At 37.6% G+C, this 25,502-nt stretch overlaps 3 protein-coding genes and 1 non-coding gene across 14 annotated transcripts in view; 3 read left to right on the top strand and 1 right to left on the bottom strand.

The window, feature by feature from the left end:
• The first annotated feature begins 179 nt into the window (after positions 1 to 179).
• Positions 180 to 3,499, top strand: LOC135162466 (uncharacterized protein). 3 transcript variants are annotated; one of them, XM_064120956.1, is made up of 3 exons: positions 180 to 347; positions 1,419 to 1,609; positions 2,294 to 3,499. In XM_064120956.1, the coding sequence occupies exons 2-3, from the start codon at positions 1,439 to 1,441 to the stop codon at positions 2,705 to 2,707; spliced, it is 585 nt and encodes a 194-aa protein (XP_063977026.1). In that variant the 5' UTR covers positions 180 to 347; positions 1,419 to 1,438; the 3' UTR covers positions 2,708 to 3,499. The 3 variants fall into 3 exon arrangements, with proteins under 3 accessions (XP_063977026.1, XP_063977044.1, XP_063977036.1); XM_064120974.1 differs by having other exon boundaries at positions 181 to 347; positions 1,454 to 1,609; XM_064120966.1 differs by having other exon boundaries at positions 184 to 347; positions 1,445 to 1,609.
• A 1,007-nt stretch (positions 3,500 to 4,506) lies between these two features.
• The window catches only part of LOC135162316 (uncharacterized), a 30,949-nt gene continuing 9,953 nt past the window's right edge, over positions 4,507 to 25,502 (top strand). Inside the window, exons 1-2 of one of the 4 annotated variants that reach the window (XM_064120676.1) lie at positions 4,507 to 4,782; positions 23,100 to 23,302. In XM_064120676.1, coding sequence (XP_063976746.1) covers positions 4,781 to 4,782; positions 23,100 to 23,302 — 205 coding nt within the window. In that variant the 5' untranslated portion in view covers positions 4,507 to 4,780. Of the gene's footprint in view, positions 4,783 to 15,887; positions 16,867 to 19,464; positions 19,854 to 23,099; positions 23,303 to 25,502 lie in introns of those variants that run through there. The other 3 variants (XM_064120668.1, XM_064120649.1, XM_064120657.1) reach the window with 3 other exon arrangements.
• On the bottom strand, positions 6,755 to 9,680 carry LOC135162388 (protein qua-1-like). Of its 6 annotated transcripts, none has more exons than XM_064120790.1 (11): positions 9,547 to 9,680; positions 9,457 to 9,486; positions 9,220 to 9,314; positions 9,106 to 9,166; positions 8,775 to 8,816; positions 8,253 to 8,329; positions 8,021 to 8,179; positions 7,357 to 7,396; positions 7,217 to 7,276; positions 6,980 to 7,080; positions 6,755 to 6,902 (listed from the first exon to the last, which is right to left on the bottom strand). In XM_064120790.1, exons 1-11 carry the CDS (start codon positions 9,598 to 9,600, stop codon positions 6,893 to 6,895), a joined length of 729 nt encoding a protein of 242 aa, XP_063976860.1. In that variant the 5' UTR covers positions 9,601 to 9,680; the 3' UTR covers positions 6,755 to 6,892. The 6 variants fall into 6 exon arrangements, with proteins under 6 accessions (XP_063976860.1, XP_063976871.1, XP_063976878.1 ...); XM_064120801.1 differs by having other exon boundaries at positions 8,253 to 8,326; XM_064120808.1 differs by having other exon boundaries at positions 8,253 to 8,323.
• Positions 22,161 to 22,232, top strand: Trnap-ugg (transfer RNA proline (anticodon UGG)). Its single transcript has one exon. It is a non-coding gene; the product is annotated as a tRNA-Pro (tRNA).

Below are 25,502 nucleotides of genomic sequence, written 5' to 3'. Positions count from 1 at the left end.
CGTTGCCCCCTTCCCATTGACCCCAACAGTTCGAATATCATTTTTGTTCTAACGTCAATAATGACAAGACAGGAGGATACTGATTATTAGGGGATACTTAGGCCACATTGCAATCATACGTGGAAAACAGGATCCATATATCGATTCCAGAGGATAGGGGTCAGTGGTGCTCGTGCGTTAGACCTGATGTGGTCTTCCTCCACTTCATGTTCAAACGTTCGCCTCAGAGCATCGGTTAAATTTGAATGGGGCTTTGAAATTGTATTAATTGGACACCTTTTTTTCTATCATTTCCAAAATTATCAATATAGTTAGAAATGATCAGAGTTCGTACATGGTAAACTGAGGTAAGTGGATCGAAACATTATCTTCGCTGAATTTTTTTTTTCTGAATCATTGAACTTTGAGTGTGAAAATATGATCATTTAAACCTGTAGTCTATAAACTTGAAAGCTTTTAATATTAATTGTACTATATAAATTATTTCCCTCTCAATTTTTAATTTTTTGTTATTTTTATTATGCATATAGTAATACATTGATATTTTTATATTATTTTTTTCATTATCGATCGGTATTTACGATGGATTTTTTCATCCTTTCGTGCTTTTTTCGGTGAGTAAATATTATTTGTTCAATTTAATGTTCTACTTTCTGTATTTGCTGCTGTCGGATAAAAAAAATACGGCTTTGCTATACATATTCACAACATAAAGTGAGATTTGTCATTTTTTATCAAAGCGGTCCCAAAGTTTTGGATTTGTAATGTATTTTTCAAATCTGATTGCAGTAAATTGATTATTCTTTATTTATTCATCATTTTCGGTGTTCGCACTTCTACTCAGACAACTGAATTAGCACTAATAATACACGGGGAGAAATATTCAATAAAATGACATATCTTTCCGGAATTCCGGAGTTAAATGTGATTATCGGAAATTTGAGGGAAGTGTCACGTCAGTTTCCGTGACAAAAAAATTATGTAACAGGTAAAAATGGTAAAAATTATGTGATAGAACCGATAAATTTTCAGCAACCCCATTTACCTCTGGGATATTGGGAATAATAATTAATTGTCATTCAGTATTTCTTTCCGTGTAAATAGTTGAGACTTTAATCTACCCCCATACTGTGCAGAAAATTACTAGACGACATGGTCGTATGTATTCACGTGATACAAAATGGAATAAACAGTTTGTGGGTATGTTGCCTGTAGCAGTAGCTCCCCGAAGACAATTTCCGCTGATGTTATCTAAAATTTTGTATCTGCACTGTGAATTTGCCGCTAATTTACAGAATTGGATTATCATTTTCTGGGTAGAGGCAACGAGAATCATACACATTGAGAATTAATGATGCCATTTGCTATAGTGTCCTATGAATTAGAGCAATCAATGGAATGTGACCTCTGTTCTCTAGGTTCATCAAAAATTTAAACGATGAAGTATCAGCAGGTCTCTGTCGATTTCGTAAATATGGTATTTACCGCCATCACTTATGTGGCTTTGGCGGGAGCTGTTTGGGTTTTTCTGCGACTACTGCAAGCATGTTTTTCATTACCGAAACATTTGAAAAAGCAGAATGATATCCAGCAAATGCTGCAGGATAAGGTGAGTCTTAAATCATTATTGTATTCATTATTAATTAAAAAACTCACTTCATGTCTAAGCTGCATGAGGCATAGTCACATGAATCCCGAAGTCAATGAAAGTTCATCAATTTTCACAATTTAAAATTTGGATTGGACTGGTTTGTATTGAAAATTCAAATAAGATTTTCCCCAGTCCAGAGCTTATAGGGTTTTTTATCATTCTGTAGTTGAAATGCTTCAGGTCAATGGAAAAAAATTGCTATACACAATCCGTTTAGAAATTTCCTTGATATTTATTTCAGGCTCCCTCAACACATTATCACTCAAGTGTTAGTAATAATGTCTCGTTATGAATAATAAATAAATATTGTCCAAACAGCCGCTGGCCTCGTTTTTGTCATGAAATCGATGTCTCATGAGCTTCTGAATATTAGTGGACATTCGTGTCAAAGTTAACATACACCTTTTTGGGGTGGAGCTTCATTTGAATTGCTCCCCAGTCGAAATTATCAGAAAATAGTGTGCGGGACAAATAATTACATACGAGCTAAAATGTGTGGAGGGGTCTAGAAAGACAAAATTAGAAATTCTTCAGGAGGAGTGAATTTTAAATATGAAAAAATAATTATTTACATTCATGTATTTATGTGCATAAGAAATCAATCCCATTATGATTAATTTTAACATAAAACAATGTTCTCAGGTCGACAGTTACGAAAAATACATCGAGGAGTGCGAAGTAAAAGAGCGAGAAGCTGCGGAAGCTGGAGAGAGTGTTGTAAAAGTTGATGAAAATGGTGAAGAGCGAGTAGAAACGGCAGTGATCGACGAAGCCAAGTGGAAAGAACGCAGAGAGTGTTTAGAAATGTTAAAAAAAGAGCTCCGAAGAGTCCGAGACGGTGGCGAACAATTCGATTGGGACTATCTCCTCGAAGAAGACGAGAAAGAGGATAAGAAAGGGGAGGAGGCAAATGACAAGAGGGATGATGAAACATTCAGCGACATTGACGACGAAAAGTGCAATTCTAAATCGCGTCTCAACTCAAAACCAGCGGAGAAGGAGGAGAAGGACACTGGGACGGAAAAAAATATTGACGAGGAAAAGAAGGATAAATAAAAATTATCCAGTTTTGTACTTTAAATCGCACTGTTTGTCAATTGTACGCTAGGAAGAACCATTAATTGTTTTATTAATCCAACTTAATCGAAGAGCGGTGAAGTCTTCAGATCCCATTCTGTTAATTCTCGAACTATCCCGTTGAGAGCAACCGGCAACCGGTCGCTGCATTAGGTGTGTTAACCTGGGTCTTGATCGTTCATTATTACGTGTCACCTCTACCAAATTCATCAGGAGATAGAAAATTTTCCATTGTAAAGTATCAAATTTCGATATTCAACATTCCCGTGATTCAATATTGAATATATAATGCACAGAGTTTTATATAATTTTATAAAAAACCGGAATTTTCACTCATAATTACTATACGTTCGCAGGAATCACAAATACTCTGCAAACAATCCCCGGATAATTAAATTTTTTTGTATTTGACTCATCTTAATTAAATTAAATTGGAATACTCCCAATGCTCACAGGGTCGAAGCGATAATTGTGACGAATATTTTATCAATTTAAAAGATCGCCTGGAACACTGCGAACATGACAGATTTCGATCGAATGCGAAATTCGATTCTTCTCCAAAGCGATAAAAATATAATGCGATGTGTAAGCAGCCTCAACGGAATATGTATTTGCTAGTACATGAGCCGAAACTCAGCTAATACATATTCCGCTAGCACTGTGTAAGATTCTGTGGACTATATTGTGGACATATGTATTTTTTTAAAGCTTAAATGTGTATTCATTGTTATCTGAATGAAATATCGCTCGTGCGATTGATCTACATGAAAATGTGATGTATTATTTCAAAACCATATTTGAGCTGACGCACTCAGCGGATGAAAGGAGAGTTATCTTGTGTTTCTTAGAATAACATTATCAAATAATTAGAACCTAAAAACCTGAGAACAGAATTTAACAGAAGAATGAGAAGCCAAAACCATCTCTTCAGCAAATCTCTCGTCATTAGCGATCAGGCGATGGAATCGAAACGCGAGGTGGTGGGAGAAATCAGTGACAAATTCCCTACATAGACAGCCCGCAGTGATCAGACCGCGTCCTTCATATCTCCTCGTATGAGTCACAAACGATATCGATATAATTGCTGAAGACACGTGATGTATTATTGCTGATTGCAAAACGACAAATATTAGAAATGTTCCTCTTGTCCACCCACGTAAAAATGGGGGAAAATCGTCTCACGCAGAGGACAGCCCCTATATGGAGGTTTATCGGGCCCGTCCAGGTCCCATGGGCGTTCGTCTCAATGTCAAGCCATCTCCAGCTGACTATCACAAGTAGCTGACAGTCCACGGATTTTTAAAAATCCATTCTGTGTCCTAGACCATGAAATTTATTTTCATGCCCATGATTTGAATTGTTTGAATGTAATTACACAGAGGGAAACATTCTTTAAAAATTACCTGCCTGCTCGGCAACCTCCAGGTCGAAGCAGTATTCAGTCAAAATTACGAAACAGTTACGCACTTTATCAGTGACCTTTCAGGAAAAAGTCCAGAGCGTTCAGAAAAAAGTAGGAAACATTCAGAAACAAAAATGCGAACCTGTTCCATAATTTTTACTGAGTACCGTTGGGACTGGTACTCTGGACGTATTGATGTGAGAGGATCGGTAAAGCACCCCCTCGCAGTACAAATCCCTGTTCAACCCCTGCGTTCCCTTCAGCAAGTGGCGCTCCCTCATCCCCAAACCGTGCAACTAGAAAATCCCCTAATAATCCCAAACTGGGGGCGCTTTTCGTTCTTCATTGTTGACTGAGGCGACCACCCCCTCGGCGGCCTGCCCACGACGGTTGTCCGTGTTACTTTGACCCCGGGGATCACCTTGCAGCTGAAGAACTCAAAAATCAACAGTTCCCACACAACTCATTACCAACAAATGCGGTATTTTCTGTTCCACTTCTCGGGGGTGAATCAGGATAATTTTGAGTCGGTCCTGAGTGAACAATTATCGTGAAGCTTGCAACCGGTGTGCTGCAGCAATGGTGCGCAGTATCTCGTCTGAATTGAAGAAACCAACACTGGAAAAAGTTCTGCATTTAATTCCCTAAAAATGTGAGTCGATTTTCCCTTTTTATATGAAATTCCACTAATTATTTTTTATTGCACTTGTGATTGGAACCGATGGTCAAGGGTCTATGCCCTTATCAGCTTAATTTTTGGCGGGACAGAGCGCGCAGACTCTGCTCATGAACTTGTCAATAATTACCCCCACATGTTCCACGTGTTGATTGATGCGACTTTTCACTGAAATACCAATCATTCTGCATAGAATCGATCTCTCTCGATATTACACCGATATCTTAATATTATTTTGTTCATCATTTACAAGGGTACAAGGGAATGTCAGTGTAACCAACATTCCTATGCAATTTTCCAATCACCAACTGCAGCCGGTAGCACAGAAACCGCATTGACTAAAGTTCACACTAACGTCAAAGCTAATGCAGTAGAAACAGTAGCTATAGCAGCTCTATCTGTCACAAATGGCAGCCCCCATTGTCCCTTACACGCGACGTTTGTTTTATTCGTCTGGATAAGGGATGCATGTGTTCCACAGTCATTCGCCGAAGAGGGTTGGCTACGGCCGCCGACCTCACGGCCATCTATGACGTCATTGATTACGTACTGTATGCTCCTTTATCTAGTTCTATTTAGGTACCTCTAGTGGCCACAATACCCTGTCGTTAGGGGTTTGTCTGAACCCGTCACTGACCTATGTTGACCTTTATTCTTTATTCAACGTAATGGGTACACTGTGATTTGCGTCATAGGTGTTGATTTGCAGTTGAATATTAGAGGTAAATATTTTTCGGATATCTTGGGGGATTTAAGGAGACAGTTTTTTAATGAAGTCGCAGAACGAGATAAATTAACTCACCTCCAGCCTTGGTTTTTGATAATTACCTCGAAACCTGCAATTCTTTTTTTTGCTTTCGTAAAAAAAGTTGAAATGAAAATTCCTCTATTTTCTATCATTTTTAGGATATTCCTGGGAAGACAAGGTTGGAGATAAGATAACTTTTTTTGGGAAAATTCTGGTATTAGTAGACAGAGAGAGAGAGAGAGAGCGAACCGGAGGGAGAGAGAAATAGTTCAATAAAAAATTATACGACAGTGTCGTAAATAATAAATGAGCCAAAAGGTCATCCTGGGCCTCTCTTTTCATATTAGGGTCGGGATTTTTCTAAAATTTTCTCTCCATGAACCAACATCAGACGAAAATTCGTCACCGCATGGGGAACCCTCAATCTCAACCTCTTCGTAGTCTCTGTGGGGGGGATGATTTCCACGTCGGTTGTTCATATAATGGTCCGAGTGGTTCTTGTTATTTCCTCACCCGCTGTATCGTCTATAAATAGACTTCAGCGTGGGGGAGTGAAACGCGGTAATTCAGAAAATCCCTTACCAACCAACAGCGCCGACGTGCGAGATATGGATTTTTTAAAGTCGGATAATAATGTATAGAGAAAACACCACAAACTTCCGTCTTATGTATCTTTCTTTAGATCAGTAAAATAAATTTGAATGTTTTATGAGTAAATAGAGAAGCCCCAAGGGTATCAAGACGTACTTCATGTATATCAGGGGCTGTTCAAAATTCCAATGGCGTTGAGTAAAATCCTGAGGATTTCTTTGACAATTCATATTCCAGAGGGATTTTATAGTTCAGTAGAAAATGAGAAAGTTGATGGGATGATTGTTCCTCGGTGTTTCCTGGTGTAGAACAAAAACGACCGAAAATTATGAGCTACGAAGTGATAATGAAGCTGATAATTTTAAATGACCAGGTCGGACGATATTTACGTTACTCATGCTTTAAGTTTGCGCCTCGACTATGCGTGTTGCATTATCTAAGATAAGAGACAAAATTTTTTTTTACCAAAGACGGGAGTTTATACAGGGGTTTCGTATCTTGCGAGGTTGGAGGGCTTTGTTGGATAGGATTTTGGGGTAGGAGGGGAGCCATTATCATTTGCGATATCAATTCCGGGAGAGGTGAAAATTCAAGATCGCTATGAAAATATTTCGGCGAATAAAGGTTTATTCTTATCTCTTATTATGAAATTTCGAATAATTTTTCATTTTAAAGACTAATTAATTCGGAGTAATGAGAGCCATCCGCAGTGAAACGATCGCCCGTCGGATGAATAACCTCCGGGTCTCACAATAGTCTGTCAACATTAAAAAAACAATGAGATTATGCCTCGTGTGAAGCTGACATCAATGCAAGTCGTTGTTGTTTCCTTACTTTTTACATATAATAAGTTTTGGTATCACGGCACTGGCGCCCAAGCTCTGCGTAACCATCTTGCCAATCGTAGTGTCCAGGATGCAGTCATCATCATCATCCTTTTTGCCCGAACATAAATAATACGAGATAAAGATGGGATTACCCGAAAATAAAAAATTCTTGAACGCTCAGCAATTGTTATGGACCCTGCGAATTTTTCTATCGATTTGATTGATCAAAATTTTTTGTACTCACCCCTGTTACGACGTTCTTAACTACTTTGGCTACTTTCCCCAAGCCACTTGGCTCTTCATCCTTCAACAAGAAGAGGAGAAGAACATTGGTTAAACAATTTGTATTCATTATTTGCATGAAATGATGAAGAAACAACTTACGTCCTCGTTATCGCCATCATCCTCGTCATCTGCATCATCCCTAAATGTGTCATTGACTTCACAATTAAGATCTTTTTAATTTTGGGCCTCTAATTTGAGAGCTTTTTTCAAATGTTAATTGCCTCAACACTTTCGCACACTTCTAATGAACTCACGAATAATTCCTCATTTGTTATACCTCCAATGTAATCATTTATAACAATATTTATTGGACATTTTGAGTGTATATTTTTCCTACGTCCTCAGATGTCAAAGACATCAAACATTAAAAGAAAAAAATTGAAAGACAGTGAACAAATGCATTTTATTTCAATATAAAAGAACGCACAGTCCGCTCTCTATTTGGGGTACGAAAGCACACAGCATGGATTGACCTTAAGTGACACAGAAAGCCAATACCAGTAACCTAATAATCTCCCTCGCAGTCAGAGCCAAAAAGATTATATTCGACCGCATCCATACATACAGCAAGAAAGCAATTATTTAAAAAAAGTATTTGAGAATGATTCAGCTGAAGAAATTTGACATTGCCCGAATAAATCTTCTCTCAGATAATTACACATTGTGCAATATATTTTTTATCATTGCACTTCTCTGATTATCAAATATCTTTGCTTTCCTCGAGTAAATTGAATTTTTAACTCGTGATCAGTTCCATACTCACCCATTGTTAAATACAGCGTTCACAGCACTTTTCACGAGCTTCATTCCCAAGCTGTCCTCATCTTCCTTATCAGACCCATCCTCTCCGGCGTTCCCTCCACCCTCAGATTCTCCATCGCCGTCGACGCACAAAACGCAGTCATCATCGTCCGCCGCCGCCCTTAAATATTGTAATTCATTAAAAATCGGTTGGAACTGGAGTTTAACTCTCGATTTTCGAGGTTCAAACTTACTGGTTGTTGCCGACACCCAGAAGCTTGGCGATTCCAGACACAATACCACCTCCATTGTCATCAGCCGCATCCTGCTTCTCAAGTTGAGGAACATATATAAATTATCTTTTATAATTCTGAGAACGTATTTGGGCTCGTCGTGAGGGTGTTAGCCCTATGACCAAAGCGTAGGTTCGAGCCCCGGTGATGAAATATTTTTTCCTCGCCGGAACATGAACCCAGTGCATGTGGAGTTAGATATAAGCTAGCTTAGGGGTAAATTCACCACCCAATTTATTATTTATTATCTTCTGTAAGTCTTCAAGAGCACAGAAATTTAATGAGCCAAAGAGCTTTCATTATTTCCCAAAATCTCCCTCATTTTGATTCCCTCCCTCGCTTTCGCCATCACCTGCGGTTCTTGTCTGATTGTCAGTATTTTAAACATTGTCTTCTGTACTTCCCCCTTCCTGTAGTTTAATTTTTAGGGGGAATATGAAGCGCATTGAAAAATCCACCACCGTATTCAGGAAAATTACATACCGTTGTACCTCCATCGTTCGAATTCTCTTCATCCTGATTCCCCTGAAAGAATATTCACGTAGATATATGTAGAACAATCATTATGCTGAGATGCCCCAACCCTGATGTTTTCCTTCGAGGGTATTGGGGGTGTTGTTTAAAATAGAAATCACTGTTTTCCCCCAATATAATAAATTGTATAGGTCCTAAAATGAAGGGAGAAGTGTCTCTGCCACAAAGAAACTTTTTTAATACCCTCGAAGGATTTGGATGGATCATGGGACATCACGTGGGATAAATCTGTCAAAGAGCTTTCTCATGAGCAATATTTTGCCTGAAAAATCCCACGTACATCTTCATTATCGTCCTTAGCTCCGTCGTCTTCGTTTGGTATTTCCGCATCACTAGAACGGCTTTTCAGAATTATGCCAAAGGTCAATTTGAGTGATACATAATTATAACTCACCTTCCACGACTGAAGACATTTCGGACTACTGATACGGGTTCAACGTTCCCAGCATTCTCTGGGTCTGCAGCAATAGCTCTGTCGATTTGAAGATCCTGTTAAGTTTTCAAAAATTAATTCTTGCATTTGAGAATTAAAAAAAAAAATGTCATTAGCGACTTCTCTGAATATTAAATTTCTAGTTCCATAAATTACTTTAAAAAACGTATTCTACGTACGTCTAGAACTTTTTTTTACCTTCTCAGCACTCTCAGTAACTTCGTCTGCCTACAACAGAAATAGTCAATCGGTCAGAATCTACATACATTCATATAATTGTTATAGTACCTTCAGCAAAGCAAAAAGACACAGAAATGCGAAGGCAACAGCATAGAACCTCATATTGTCCTCTTAATATTCCAACTCTGTGAGACGTATGTTTCCAATGATACTCACCTTTTTTCGAAAGCCTTTACATAGCTTTGACATTCGGCTAATTATCCTCTGCATGTGGAGCTATCTTGCTCGTTCCAAATAACTGATTAGATATGAACATATCGGTAAACAATAAGTCGGAACGAAAGAGAAATAATAAATATTACGCTGCGTTTAAACTTAAGTGTTTTCATTTGATCCTGAATGAAATGTTTATATTTTGTGTTTATTCTCAAGAGAGAATATCTGGCCCGATATATTTTCATTAATTTGAAAAATAAATTGAGATTGGCCGATGCTTAGTTGGCATCCTTTACATTTGGCCGAATTTCTCTTTGAAGAAAGAAGAACCCCCTTGAATTTATTTTTCATGAACTTTTAGAAATGTATTTTTTTTCTTGCACTTATTGTTTAACATTTAGGAGGCTCATTAACTTTACTTCATTTACGGTGTAATTATCGAGTAATGTAGACAACAGAATACTGTTTTTCCTTAAGCCGATTGGTGTTTAATTTATGGAAATATTCGCGAAAAACGGAATCCCAATTTGGCCCTTTTTGCTCTAGACCCCATAGAGGTTCAGGAAAATGGGCACCAATGGAAATCGATTTTGGCTTATCAGTGCAATAAACATGTACAATTTTTTCCCCTATCAGCTGAAATCAATGTCACTTTCCTGAAAATTACTGGTCTCCTAGCAATGGAACGTCAATTTTTTCCTAGTGGTTTGTGTACCTTCCACGTTCCGGGATTGTTCATGAATATTGTATTCAGTTCCGCCTCATCAATAACTGGGATTGCGTAGAGACAGAGACCGAGAGAGACAGCTCGGGCAAGTACCTCGGAGATGCCGATGGTGGAGCGTATCGATTTTGAGAGAATACCACGAACATGATAGATATATGGCTGAAACCAATGGTATGCATGTCTGGGAGCAAATCTGAAATTCTATTTTCCTTCGCGATCGTCACACGAGTAGAATCTACCCCTGGATAATCAAATATCCGGTTCATGTTCGTCTCTGCGAGCTACTGTGGGTTCACATTCACGGAGATGAATATTCCATAAAAAAATGACGTATTTTTTTATAATCGCGAAGCAAACTGTAAACAATTTGTTGAACAAGGTGATAAATAGTAGCAGATAAATCTGAAAAATGATAAGAGAATGGCAAACAATATTATTATGTTAATAATTATTATTTTCCGTAGAAGATAATTTTGTTCTAGAACAAAACATCCTTCGAAAAATATTGAATTTAGTTGATATTCCATTGAAAACCTTCTCGATTTGATGGAACGGTTCCAAACAGTCGTATTCTTTCAATTTACATACTCGTCTTTCGGCAATCAACATATTTTATATCCACGTGCACGCTCTTAACACCAGAAATTACCCTTCTTTACCCTCAACATATTGAATGATAGGTTTCGAAATTTTAAGCCCAAGGTCAACCCAAAAATTATGTGTATATTTTACATTATTATCCGGTGAAATGGCTTGACCTTGAGAGTATGTAGCTGCAGCCCCCAAGGTTCTAAAGCATAAAAAAATTGCGTGGCCTTGAAATGTGTGGAGTTTGCAGGACTGGTACAAGGAGTTGCATTCATTGAGGGGCGGAAAGAAGACCTATTCATTCGAAAGTATAAAAGGCATCACAAAGTGATACGTGGAATGAAAGTGGCATCTCTCCTCCGTCCGAATACGCTTCATTTATTTTATTACTTTTTGCAACTTTATCGTGAGTATATTTTCCTCCATTTGGAAGGACACGTCTGTCTGATAGAATATCTCATCATGCAATGGTTTTGCTGGTATTATTTGTACTTACAGTTGCAATCGATTGCAAACTTTATCCGAGTACAGTGTGATTGATGTGATGGGGTTGATTATATGGGTTAAGCACTTGGTGGGATAGCGGACGAATGATTTGACCCCTCCGCCCTCTCAATCCGTTTAATCGAATCAGGTTGGGTGATAGTTTAAAGAGCTCGCTCATGTTTGATATATGATTCTTGTACTGCTTCGATGGGAGTCGTGTGTGCCTCGAAATGATCTACCCCCAGAAAAATTTTTCTTTTTAGTTCATCACCTTTAATTTTTTCCACCTATTCACACATGAGTGGAACGAAAAGCAGTGAGTGTAGAAGAAAAAGAGGGTGAAGCAGACGGCTGAAATTAATTTGTTCATTAAAAAAAATTATGTTGATAATAATAGAAACTTTCTCGATTTAGCGATAAAAAATCATGGAATTAAAAAAATCTCATAATTTGTTTCTGATATCTCATTTTTAATACAGTACCTAATTTTTTTCGCTGGAGATTTATCGAAAGCTTTTAAGCTTTCATCCCCTGGGAAATATAGTTGACAGATTTATCCATTCTTGGTATGTCAAAAGTCTCTGTCGTCGGGTTGTCCCTTTATTTATAGCCCTGTTCGGGAGTCAACATACTCCGCAATTCTATTCCACGAGTTCACCAACGGTATGAGGAGCGCATCTATATATGACAACACAAAAAAGCACACGTGCCGGTAAAACAAGACAGGAGGGAAAGTATAACAGATATTACGTGCGAAAAATATTCATCTAAAATTACAGAAATTATTTTATCTCTTGAGATTGTATTTCGTGCACACACACATCTGCTTCCCCGAGATTTTTTTCTTATATCGAGCCAATTCCATGAAGTGAAAAAATCTACAAAATCAATAGAATTTCAAGTAATAAAAATTTCTAACAAATTTGTGAGACACACCTATTAAACATTAATGTTTAAGTCATCTCTATTGCTGCGTTAGTGGGTAATTCCATCGGAATTTAATCACGCAAACGCATCTGCCACATCTGAATGACATCAAGAGTGCAGATGAACTACTGTTGCATAATCGGCATGAACTTTACGTTAAACCGATGACGTTTTTCGTGTATAGTTACGGTCGAGTTAGGTAACTATCTAGAGCACCGGAGCGCACGATTAATTTTGTGCCAGCAGTTCTTTCATTCATCTCCACCGATCGATGCGTCAAATCAATTAATTGTTCCATCCCGTGAATAGATAAAATGCTCACTATTAGTGCTGAAGATCAAGAAACAGATCAGTCATTAAAGTGCACAGTGGTCGATAATGAGAACGATGACGTGAGCTTTCTAGTTGATGAGCCGAAACTTGGGAAGTTGCTTCACGGAATTAAAGATGAAGATACTGTAATTGGAATTACAAACACCGTGAATCGATATATTCTATTTTTTATTATTATAAAGTGGATCAATTTTGAAGTGTGGTGGTATATGGGTGATTTATCGGGAACATCGTGATACTCAATTGTTACGCCACGTCACCGATGATGGATTCATTTATTTATGAATTTTCAATCACCACTGGGACGCGGGTTTCCGATATTGCACCATTCTAAATTGTTCGTCGAAATTTTCAAAAAAGTCTCATGAGTCATTGTCGGGTAGAATCGACCAGGATTTTGTAATTTTAGTTTTTTGGAAATAAATATCCGATGAATAATTTCAGATGCACCACTTATTTGTTAATTATGTATTTATTGCTGATTTTTTTAAAGCGATGCATAATTTACTTTTATGAAAATCTATGAACTTTTTGGGATTTCAAAAATTAATGACTAATTACTAAATAAAATTAGAGAAATATCCTGCTAATCCAGTCATTTTTTCAACTAAACTTCGGATTTAGCTGGTATGAAAGGCACACCAATATCGATCTATAAATATTGAGTGTCTCATTCAAAGTTCCAAGTAAATCCCCTATTATGTTCCACCGAACATAAAAGAAATTCGGAGAAAAGTCAGTAAACTCGGAAGCTGTACATTTTCTTTTAATTTGTCAAGCGCAGGTCGTTCTCGCGTATCTTAAGGTTTTCCAGGGATAGATATATTCAACAGAAGCCCATCTGGTAAACTCTTGAGACTCGTGACATACACTAAGGGGGAAAACTCAACTTACTAAATTCTGAAACACCACCGTACCCTGACAGCAACCAACTCTTATTTTTCGATGTTGCGCTTTTGGAACAGCAGTCATCATTTTCTGGGAATTCTGTTGAGATAGTTTGGTCTGAAAAATTCTGGCATTTCCATATCTATTACTGCCTGGAAAATTTCCACAAAGGTGCTCAAAATTCTGGCAATCGTTTTTCTGTACAGCTGATTGTCATAGATATTGAGTAAACAATGTAAACAATGCAAACATGAAAGTAGAGACAACAGTTCACGGACGGTTTACATAATGAATTGGATTTCTATAAATAGGTGACTCAAATTGACATATTTAGAACAATTCGGAGACACTGCTGGTACCTTGCGTGACCGTGATTATTTTGAGTTTTGAATACATGTAATTCTCTGCACTAAATTTTCTTCCCCCAGCGGTTTAAATCAATGGTTCAAGGTCGCTGCGGATGCACGAGTGAGAGTTGAAGCTATTCGGGGAGGGAAAGGGGGTAAAAAATATCATGATACATGCAGTAGGGTACCTCAAGTGTTGAGCTGGAAAGAGAGAAAAATATTGGGGATTCGCTCCAGAATTACGAAACTTTTGTGGCAATTTTGATTAGAATTTTCTCCTCGTGTAGTAACCAGACTGTTCATTTGAACACTCGGGATTTTTTCATTGAAATTTTGATATCTTACACTGCAAAAACTAAAATAAAATTTTTGTATATCCACTTCGCGTTTGCTGGTGTATTTTGTCTGATATTAATGCAGAACATCTACTCCAACGAGTGTGATCAAATCGAGAAATGGCCAATTACCTTAATGCATCGTAGTGTTCCATATAATTCTCAACGTACATTGAACAATTGCATCGAACTGGTTGACCTCGAATTTTGTCATATGTACATTGTACACCGTTGTTACTGAATTCTTCACGATGTTAACTCGATATTATCCAGGCACAAGAGCTTCGTTGTAATAACATAACGGTTTTTACTTGATTCATCCCTCGTCTGTCTACGATTTTTTTATTTAGCTGATGCAAATCCTCGATGATTAATTGAATTCCAATCATCAGGTTTCACGAAAAGTATGATGCACTTATTTCTTCTCCCACACTGGCTACTTTGTATTGAATCACGGCGCGATCTTGGTCACTTCAAAATATTTTTAACTATTTTGTGTCACTGACTGTTCTGATTACAATCTGACTCTCGTCCTATTTTTGAAACAGTGGTGACAGAATCTTTCGCAGTTATAATTTCTTGGTCGTTTTTTAGGAAGAGGTAGAGTAGTTCAAGTCACATAATTTGTTCCCTGAAAAATTAATATAGAAAATAAATAGCAACAAATATTGAATATCTGTTAAAAACAATAATATTTGTTTCCACCTGCTGCGATCACTCTCGTGGTTTCTACCCAGATAATAAAGATTTATTGACATGAAGAAAGTCAACATTTGTTCTGATAATTATAAATATGGAAAATATATGGATAAATATGTTTTCAGTAGTAAATGTGTACAAAAAAATGTTCGTGGATGTCACTCACATATGAAAATTTATGGATGTCCACATAAAGAAGGTCAACTTTGGCGGTATCAACCGGTTCTCATAGTCTTGATCATCTTCCGTATATTTTAAGCCAAAAATGCGGTGATTTTGTGAGCGATGACATAACTATTGAACACAAACAAAAATGATTTGATGAATTTTACCAGTTCCGGGAATCTAAAAAAGTTAAATTGTTTTTTTTTCATCTTTGTTATGTGGCTAGATCTCATAATCGAGATAAACATTGGTATATCTGCTACCTGAAAAGTATATAGACTATTTCCACACACAGGCACATAAAGTCGAAGCTTTATTAGTAAAGTTGATCGTTATTAAAAATTTCCGGATTTTTCATTTTATGGGCCCGATGATATAATGCACCATTTCAGGTTCCATCTTTCCGATTAGAATGTCAGAACTTTCCCTTTTGATAATTAGTCGAATTTCACCGCCAAATTTTCTCCTGTCCTTTTTCAGGAGCACTCATGTGATAGAAAAAAAAATGGGTCGAAGATTGAAGAACAAAAAAAGTCCCCAGAAAGACGAGAAAAAATTGAATTTCCGTTGAGAGTACGGTCATAGAGAATCCAGGGGAATGAAAACGCAGCATAGGGCATTATACATACAGCGCATCCATGCCAGCATAGTGGGGGATAGTACAGGGGTATGGGTGGTGCGAGCGGCCGGGGAGGGGGATGGCGTCAGAGCGGCCGACATCCATCGGTTGGTCCTTTTTCTCGATTGCTGTCAGTCGACTGGCAAACGCTGCACGCTTAACAACCTTATTACTGATTCGTTGCCTAAACTGAATTTTAGTTTCCATCACACGGATCAACGTTTAACGATGGATTAAATCCACTGATTTCCCGTCATTACCGGTCATTCAAAGATTTTACTGAATGACAACGGACCTCCGGAATTAACATTTTTTTTACACCGGAAAAATTCGAATGAGTGCCGGACGTTGAGGTGATACTAATTGCGACAAAAAGAGAGGAAAATTAATGGACGCGAGAGGATATCGCATTTATTTTAAAACAGTAATAATAGAGTGATTATCGAAGGAGGTCAGTGCCCTGTATCGTTCACATATTTATTTTTCTACTGCTGACACTCCCCGTAACAGTCGTTGGATCGGAAGCTTGTTCATCATTAAAAAAAAGTGAGAGCATTTATCTGCCAAGCGTGTCGCACGAAGAGACCACTTACTCGACAGCATTACAAACTCGTTGGTGGCCTAGTTAAGTGCATCGAACTTATCCTGTAAAAAAAATAACTAACATATCAACCACGCAAACAACCTCTGCAATTTGAGACAAAAAAAAAACGACCGTTGGAAAAATTGAAACTGTGAAAGTCCGAGAAAACATTCAATCTCTCGTGCATTTTTGTTGTGTGAAATATAAAAAATATTTCTTCCTGCCGATTGACTTGTTCTCATCGACAAAAAGGGAAGGGCGGCTCCACTTGTTGGTGGAATTAGCGAGGAAGTAGCGGTCAACATTCCCTCGATTATGCGAAAGATGACAGAGGTTCTGAAGAGCCGTGCGATCAGCTGACTGAGAGAGTTGGTCCGCAAACGTGACGGAGTTTATGACGCTAATCACGGGGAGAAGAATCCGATAGGGCATCACCATCAGAGCTGCTCGGTCATGACGTTCAGCACCTCCTTTCGCAGTGATAAAACTGGATTCCCTAATCAGAACATGCATCGGTATGTTGATTTCATTTTTTTTTATAGAAACAATGGCTATTGTATTCGGCCGGAAGTGCTACAATGTGAGCTAAAGGAATTGATAAGTATTCGAGGAGGAGACGGGGATAAAGAGGTGAAATAATATTCTTTAATCGAAGAACGATAAGTGAGTCATTACGATTAATTATTACGTTGCAAGTGGAAGAATGGGTCTTCAGTGGAAGAGCTCTCGGTATTTTCTCTCACATCCGTAAAAAGTATTATTGTACAGTTACAATTTGCGTCCTGGACCGTATTTGGTATGTTGCAGACGGAAGAATTTTTCCGGCGTGAAAAAATTGATGAGGTTTTTGCAGGAAGGTAGTAATGGGTAGGATCCTTTTCTGTGCAGAGAGCTGCAAAAAATCGGGTTTTTAATGGCTCCTCTCTCGTCGTAGATGAAGAGTCACGATTATGATAACAAGGATCGATAGTCGCTAAACAACTGTTTCGAGATTCGAAAGGGTTCGCACTAGCGAGATATATTCTACAAGCCAAAAAACCATTTTTCATTAAGCTCGGGGCAAAGCTTCTTTACCCCACAGTGCGGTGAAATCGTATGTTTCCGTACGAGCGAGGAAATCGATTCTTTCTTCATTAGAGCGAAATTAAAAGATAAAATCAGAGGTTATAGAGTATATATATATGGAGACAATTATTCGGTTAATTTCAACAACTAATTTTGTACAATGTCCATCTCTTTCAGTAGCCAAACATTAAATGAATAATTATGAGATTACTTCTGAACGTTAAAACCTGTATATTTTCCAATTACTTTTTTGCCTCAATTTAGTTGACATTTTTTCTATCCAATAATTTTGTCGTTATCCATTCTCCTTCTCTATTTGTGGACTCCCCCCACAATATTAACACGACCTTGTCAATTTTTTGGCATTAGTCATTACATTTTTCTTTGTCAATAATTAATTGAACCCTCTAGAATAATTGCTGTCTGCGGCGAATACCGGTAAATATGAGTTACGTGTCTCACTCCACAGATAACAATGCAAATTGGTGTAGGCATAAAAATACACGAGGTGGTGAAAAACTCAGGTCAAATGTGCATTGCAAAGTAGAAATTTCCTTTATTCATTTACCTTCTGTAGCGGTGAATGTTTTCGTCCGGTTTAGGTATCGAAGATTAGCTACAGCTAGAAGGGCATGAAAATTTCGACATGAAGGTCTACTCATTTTTTTTTCTTGTTGGCAGAGCGTGACTGGAGATCTTCCTAGAGATGTAGTCATGAGATTGTTCACATTGTTTCGAATTCAAGTTAAGCGATGAAAAACGAGAGGTGGCATTACCGAGGTTACAGTCAAGGCTGTGTAGAAAGGTACGGCTTACGCGCATCTGACAACACGGTTATCGACCCTCTAGAACCACCGTACACTCGACGCGTCTGTTACTCTGGGGGTCATTTCGTGCCTACCTTTCTCATTTCTAACCGCATAAAAAATATTGTAAAACCGCCGAGGAGCCTTGGAATACATTTTCCAAAAGTTCATTGTTTCAGGCAATTTTTTACCCCCAATCTCAATAGATTATTTGCACGCTGAGCGTGCGGAAAATCGCGATTTCCACACGCTGATGTAAAAAACTGTTCGATACTCGTGGGAAAAACGTTTCTTATCTCGTGAGATTGTATCATTCGCCTTCTGCTCGTGCTATAAACCTGAATTCTATTTGAGATCAAATCGATCATGAAATCTCTTGTTTAAAATAGAGGACAAATGGGTTTTTCATGTTGGATTACTATCCATTAATCACTACCGAAAAAAATAGCTATTTGGTGTGATCGAGCAGACCTTACACTCCCACCGAATCCATTCCTTAACGATCGGTAATAACACATGACGATATTTTCAAACGTCCGTGTGTGATTTTCGGGGTCGTTACATTGAGTATCTAAATCATAACATCGACAGCTGTTTTCGATGACGATGTTTTTCTTCCAGTAATGACTTATTATTTTTTATCGACGATCGAGAGAGAGAACCAACGAATACCGTTTTAATTCCTTAAGAATCGCAAGTGAAACACTCCGGATTATGTTATTAAATAAAGCATGTTTCCCGAAGACATCACGCGTTTATCAGAAGGCATAATCCAAGCGTTACATATAAATAACAGAAAAAAATAGGAAACCCGGGGGAGTCATTTTACCGCCTCATTAATCGATTCCGCCCCTGAGACTCGATAACACCCACACTAATCTTGGGAAACTTTCAATATTTCCAAACTCACCAATGGTGAAAATATTCTCATTTACAATTCACGGAGAGACCATGAAACTTGGTGACTGTTTGGCTCGCTCATACGATCTTCAGTAAATATCGAGTAATGATTTATGATCAGAGGAGATTTCCGTGGAGAAATGGTAGCCGAGAATAAACTAAAATGAATATTTATACCCAATGATAAGGGAAACCTTTGGCGCCGTTCAAACTTATGCTGACAATCTTCGTTATCATTCTTATGTGTATATAACATTCATACATAGGAAGTTTTTCGTGACAAAAGTCGAAAAGCCGGAGACGACTCGTGAAATATTTAGTGTTATCGTGAATCGGTTTGTAGTCGCTGTTCCAGAATGATCGTTCCTCATCCTCAATTGATTTGATCACATTTTCGTACCTTACATTAGAATAAATGACGAGAAAAAATTGATGATAAAACGAAGAAGTTGATGGAAATTCTCCTCCGAGTGGATATAAAAAGTTCAATCAGAGGGAAAAGAACGAATTGATTATTTTTTTGCTGTCAGGAAATCTATCATCTCTTGGAGAATTTCTTCTTCTTTCTTCATCGAACCGAAACGATAAATAAAAAATTTGAGTTTTTGAGGTGGATGTGAGTAGATTGAAACTGATTTTTTCACTCTGCCATGAACCATTCACTGCTCAACAATGAAAAAAAATATTCAGAGCGGTGATAAAATGCTGGAGGCGCTTTTATTCAATACTCGGTGAGTTCAGACAGCAGGTTTGCTTTTTCATGTTTAATAAAACATCAGTTGGATATCAGACAAGTTCCTACTGCAGCTTAATGATATGATAAACCCCTAATTGGAATGCAGTGGATCTGAAAGGAGCACTACAAAGTTTCATGTTGTGTGCTGGTGGAAATTAAATTTTCGAGACCTTTACAAAGTTTTGATATGTCTGAAAGAAGTCTGCGTTCTTTCAGTTTCAGCGGTATAATTATAATGAAATAAGAGCCAAAAAGAGGATTGAGAAGACCTGTCTGCTCTGCAGTATTAAGAATGAAAAATGAATGTAATAAAAGATAAAGCTGAAGCAAAGATTCAATTAGTAAATGCGAAACGAAACACGACACTTCAAAAAGAGAAGAGGAAAAAATTACGACTCGTGCAATTAAAATGGTTATGTGCAGTAAAATTAATTCTCATTGAAGAAAATGATACAATTATGTAAAGATTTAGTTAACCGCTAACGAGGATTCCACACTGTTTTCACGATTTTTTTTAATGAGTGAAGAATATTTTTGCCAAATATTAATTTACCTGAGATCAACATTTATTTTTTCAAAATTATATTTTTCCAAGGGAGGCATTCCCATGAAGGCCAAGTTAGCTTTCAATTAGAACAATTGTACTTGAGGATGATTATCTTGTATTTGAATTTGACTGACCTTTGTTAACGTTTTCTATTTTTTTTAATTTCGAATTTTGTGGAAGAGAGGATTTTGACGAATCAATCGATATTTAATCAGATAAAACAACGTGGAATTTCAACGTTCGTTAATATAGAGAACGTGAGGAGTCCGTGTTAGGTGTCTACTGATAATTCACGACTCGTTCTCCTAAGTTTTACGTGAAACATATTCCACAAAATATATAAGCTTTCCTATCTCTGGATAGGCGCAGTCATTATTTTCGTCTGACATTTCATAAAGAAAAATGAGAACTGAAGGTAGATAAAATTTCGACTCGGATCATCCCTCACTGAGTTGGTCGACTATTTTTGTAAATTGTGATGTCCGCAGTGAGAAATGGACGATGTTGAATCAATACCTCTGGGTAGTTGGGAGGGAATTAGTAGGAATCAGCTCAATTGGGTGTGACAAAGTGCTTCAGGTCCTGAAATTAAAGAACTTAATCCAGTTTCCTGCTGCAGTTGCGGAGATTTTGAAAAAAAATTATTATTTTGTACTTTTTGTACTTTATTCACTGATAATGAAACATGTGGGAGAATTTAATCGTAGTTACGGAGTCTTATGAACTATTAACATCATTCTTGGCTATTAACACCATTCGTTAATTACACAATAATAATCCGATAAAATTTTTCACCTTCAGTTCCCAATGTGTGTCATTTATTCTATCATTCTGTCAAAAGATAAGGATAGAAATTGAATTCGTGAGTATTTTTCCATTATTGGAAAAGATAAATCGATTGTAAAAAATCCCAGAAGCATTGAAACATAATTTTCAATTTTAGTTCTTCCCACTAATTTTTTATGCGAACCCGGCGTTCCTCGTGTTCGCTCTCACAAAAAAATCTATTGATTTCACATGTTGGCACTCCTCAATAAAAATAAAAATGAACAAAATTGAATTACCTTAATTGTAAAGGTGAAATAAAATAAACTATGATTAATTTATCTAGTGACGACCGCGAAGCGCTCGTTCACTAATGAGTGACGGTAAGAGACCTTGTTAATTAAATCTTTCTATCAGTGTAGCTGATAATGGGGGCAGAAGTGGAAAATTTCACTTATACATTGGGATAAATCAAATAAGCACCGACGTGCAATCGCTCAAGTTGTTAGGCGTTAATCTACCACCCTAGCGACTCGGGTTCAATCCCGTCTGGGTCGGGTGTTGGACGGAAGGTTCGATCGGGGGGAGTTGCCTCGGGCTTGGTCATGTGGTTGCAGGGCCAGGGCTGGGGTTCTAGAGGTAGATCCCCTGGTCGCTTATGTCTTGTATGAGCTGGAGCATTACCGTGGTTTCCTATAGGTCTACATTCCTCTCAGGGAGTGCAAATGCGGTGTAGAGGAAAAATCAGCCCACGCAGCGCATCGATAAGGGTAGAAAAGGGCCGGAATGTTAAATAAAAATTGAATAAACGCACGCAAATCGTGCATCATTACATTGCAGTGGAATTTTTTTGTTTTCATTTTTTTTTTATATTATTCTCATTACTGTTTTTCAATTATGACCAACTTCAATCTTATCAACATTGAAATGTTTCAATATCGTTAAAAAATAAGAGTGTCAAAGACTTCGTATTATCTTTTTCCTTATACAGGCTCAGTGGTCTAGGGGTATGATTCTCGCTTTGGGTGCGAGAGGTCCCGGGTTCAAATCCCGGCTGAGCCCATTTTTTTTTCTAATAATTCGAAAGAAAATAAGATATCGAACAAAGACTTTCTGAATTTTTTGTGGTCGTCCCTATGACATGTTTTTCACGCAGATACGATATTACCATCATCGTCAATTAGAATTTCTGACGTTTCAATAATGAATCTCGCATGTGATAGAATACTAAAAAAATGTATCACTTTCAGAAACATTCATCATACTATTATGAGACCCCATAGAAGTGATTTGAATGAATAGGACATTCATCCTTCAAGGAATTTCAATATCCCCACTCAGGCCGCCAAAGAGGCATGTCCGCGTGGAGGAATTCATTTATCTATACTACAGAATACAAATGACTCACAAAAAACCGATGAAACTATTTCACTTTCATTACCTTTATGTCCCACATATATATTTCAATTTATTCTCAGAAAAAAATCTTTTAAAAATTTCATTTTCAAAAATGTCGGTTCAACGTGTCGCATGTCTGTTTGACCTTGAATAATAGAATTTCATATTGTTTCGTTCTTCTGAGAAAATCCTATTATTTATATCCCACGGATGTTATAGAAGAAGCCGCCAGATAATTACCCGAAATTAAGATCGACTGATGTCGAGCGGTCGCCACCAATAGAGGTCATGGAATTATGCATCGTCTAATGAACCCTCGACTTGACTCACCCAATGCCATAGTAATTGTTCACGAGTAGAAACCGTAATAGGATTAGTGACAAGAGCACGAGTTGAATGGGCTAAGAAAAATAAAAATCCCTTGCCTTTGAAAAAGTTCATTGAATAATGTCATTCCAATTTTTGATTGAGTTATTTATAGGTCTAATCTATGTGACCAACAATTACAGAGTGATTTCTTTATCATTACAGGCCGAGTACAGTATCGGGTGAGGAAGAAATGTTGAGTGGGGGTCTGGCATCGAAATTGAAATGTCCCACCCCCATATCACGTCTGAGGGTGGAGAAAATAGAGGGTGGTTTGATGGTAGCTGGAGTCGTCATCGCTGCAAATTGTCAAATCGCCCTTCCGGCATTTGGATTGCTCTTCATGTTCGCTGGAGCTGTTCTCACTGGTGAGTGACCTCAAACATCTTACTCCTTCACATCATTGTTCTGAAGGAGAATAAAACCCTCGGTCTTTCTTTGTCAATTAATCACTGCCCACGTGAATGCCATCAATGCTTCCAATTTTACTTCATTTATTGTCGTATTACAACGGCATAAACATGTCGCTTAAATCATTTCCAGTTCTATCAATTGTTATTAATGTTTTCATCGCGTGTAGTGAATATACGTCGCGGCGAATAATTGTTTCTCCCAAGTTTACGTGCTAGTCTTTACTGCGGATAGTGTAAATTATTTACCATAAAATGCAAGACGCATTCCAATCGTTTATATTGTACATGAGTTTCGTCCGAATTGGGCCATTATGCGGTCACCAACGGTAAATTGAAGTGAACGTATTGAATAGTATGTATGGGGAGAATGTATGAGTTGTGTATAGATTATATGTACTACATCTGAAGAAGACAGAAAAAATACGAAACCCTACGTGCACTAACAAAGTAAACATTTCAAAAATAACCTTCGACATAAGGATACAAATGCAATTCTTACTCGCCTCTCACATGCACTAGTAAATTACTCGCTTCCTTATTTTTAGTAATCAAATTGTCATCGAAGTCAGATCACAATGCATGCACTTATGTACCCACCTAGTTATTATATGACAATGTGACGAGACGTGCAATATAGTCTCGTGCTACAATGAAAACCTTCTATGCCCTTGTCGTCTGGTCTTTTCAGACAGAAGTCCAATGGACTCTAAAATTACTGTTACGACTGTCACAAAGCACAATAGACTTCTCTGCAGAACACTATGGAGACTGACCCAAGTCAGAAACAAGAGTTTCATGTGTCTCTCTAGAAATCCATTTCCTTATCACAAGCACGATTAAAAGACAACAATAAACTCGAAAGGATCTCAGTGATTCAGTTCTGTCTCCATTAAAAAATATAGACGTCAACCTCTGAATCGCAAATATGTCGACTAATGACTCAGCGCATAATTTCCGGAAGTGCAATAATTCTACCGGTTATTAGGAATATTGAAGGAAATTAATTACACGAGTAGACAGCATCCACCCCCACAGCTTAACATAGGAACAATCGTTTCATCAGGTTCTGCCCGTATGCGATGAAATTTAAGAAGACGAGATTACAAAAAATATTAGAATTTAAATCGTTAAAATTTTAGTAATAATTCAAATGAAAAAATTCTCACTAGTTTCAGAAGTTTAGTTTGTTGTGGAGCTTTAGTGGCTGCATAAGCTGGTGCTTTTATCCACGTAGAATATATTAATGCAGTGTCTGGAACACGTGAGTGAACACGAGGCAAAGTGGAGTCAGTGAAAATCCCATCGTCGATTTATATACATTACGTGCCAGTGATCGAAGGAAGCCCCAATGGCATCATGGCCCTGGTAACAAAACAAAAACCTAGGCAACTTGATAATGCACGTTGTTCACACGAAGCCTTAGTTGTAACTCAGGTGAAAGCTGCAGGACTATCCAATCCCTCGCTATTTTTCCTCTTCCCTATGCTGTCTTTCGGCTAGAAAAAAAAACTTGATCACTACAACGTGTCGGCTTATCGTGAAGGTCTTGACAGGCTTTTTCTTCTACCTAGGAATACATAAAAGTGTCAAGGTGACGACTCAATAAAGTATCAAGACTGTGAAAAACAAATTAGTTTCTTTTTGCGGATTTGTAATTTTCTGGATTAAAGAAGTGTAATGGATATTTAGAATGAGAGGGCCATTGAATGCGAGTTTCTCTGGGTCGGCCTTGATCCGCTTAATAATATAAGATATAAAATATTAATATGATTTTAACTGATTATAATTCTGCTGATCACTTTAGTAACGCAGGGGAGATCATGGATAAGTGGAATGCTTTCATTGCACTCCATTTATTTATACCTTCATTGACAATATTGATGCTAAACGCTCCAGTCCTGCCTGCGATGCTCTTATCACGTTACCACTATCACTTCCAAGAATAATGACATTAAAATCCCCGCCAGTCATTAATTTTATTTTTGTATAGGGAACAATCAGAACAAAGCGAAGCGACATTGATTATTAGATCGAGAAAATTGTTTTTTTTATTGTTTAACGAGTTCAAATTCACAAGCTTTATTTACATTTCTCTTAATATGCCATAAAATTAGTTTTGAAGAGTCTTATGGTTCATAATCGTTGTTTTGATGTG

Source organism: Diachasmimorpha longicaudata, chromosome 1 (assembly GCF_034640455.1).
Source record: "Diachasmimorpha longicaudata isolate KC_UGA_2023 chromosome 1, iyDiaLong2, whole genome shotgun sequence".
Classification (NCBI taxonomy): domain Eukaryota; kingdom Metazoa; phylum Arthropoda; class Insecta; order Hymenoptera; family Braconidae; genus Diachasmimorpha; species Diachasmimorpha longicaudata.
The sequence above is the reverse complement of the archived record's forward strand: the minus strand, read 5'-3'. Positions and strand labels throughout refer to the sequence as shown.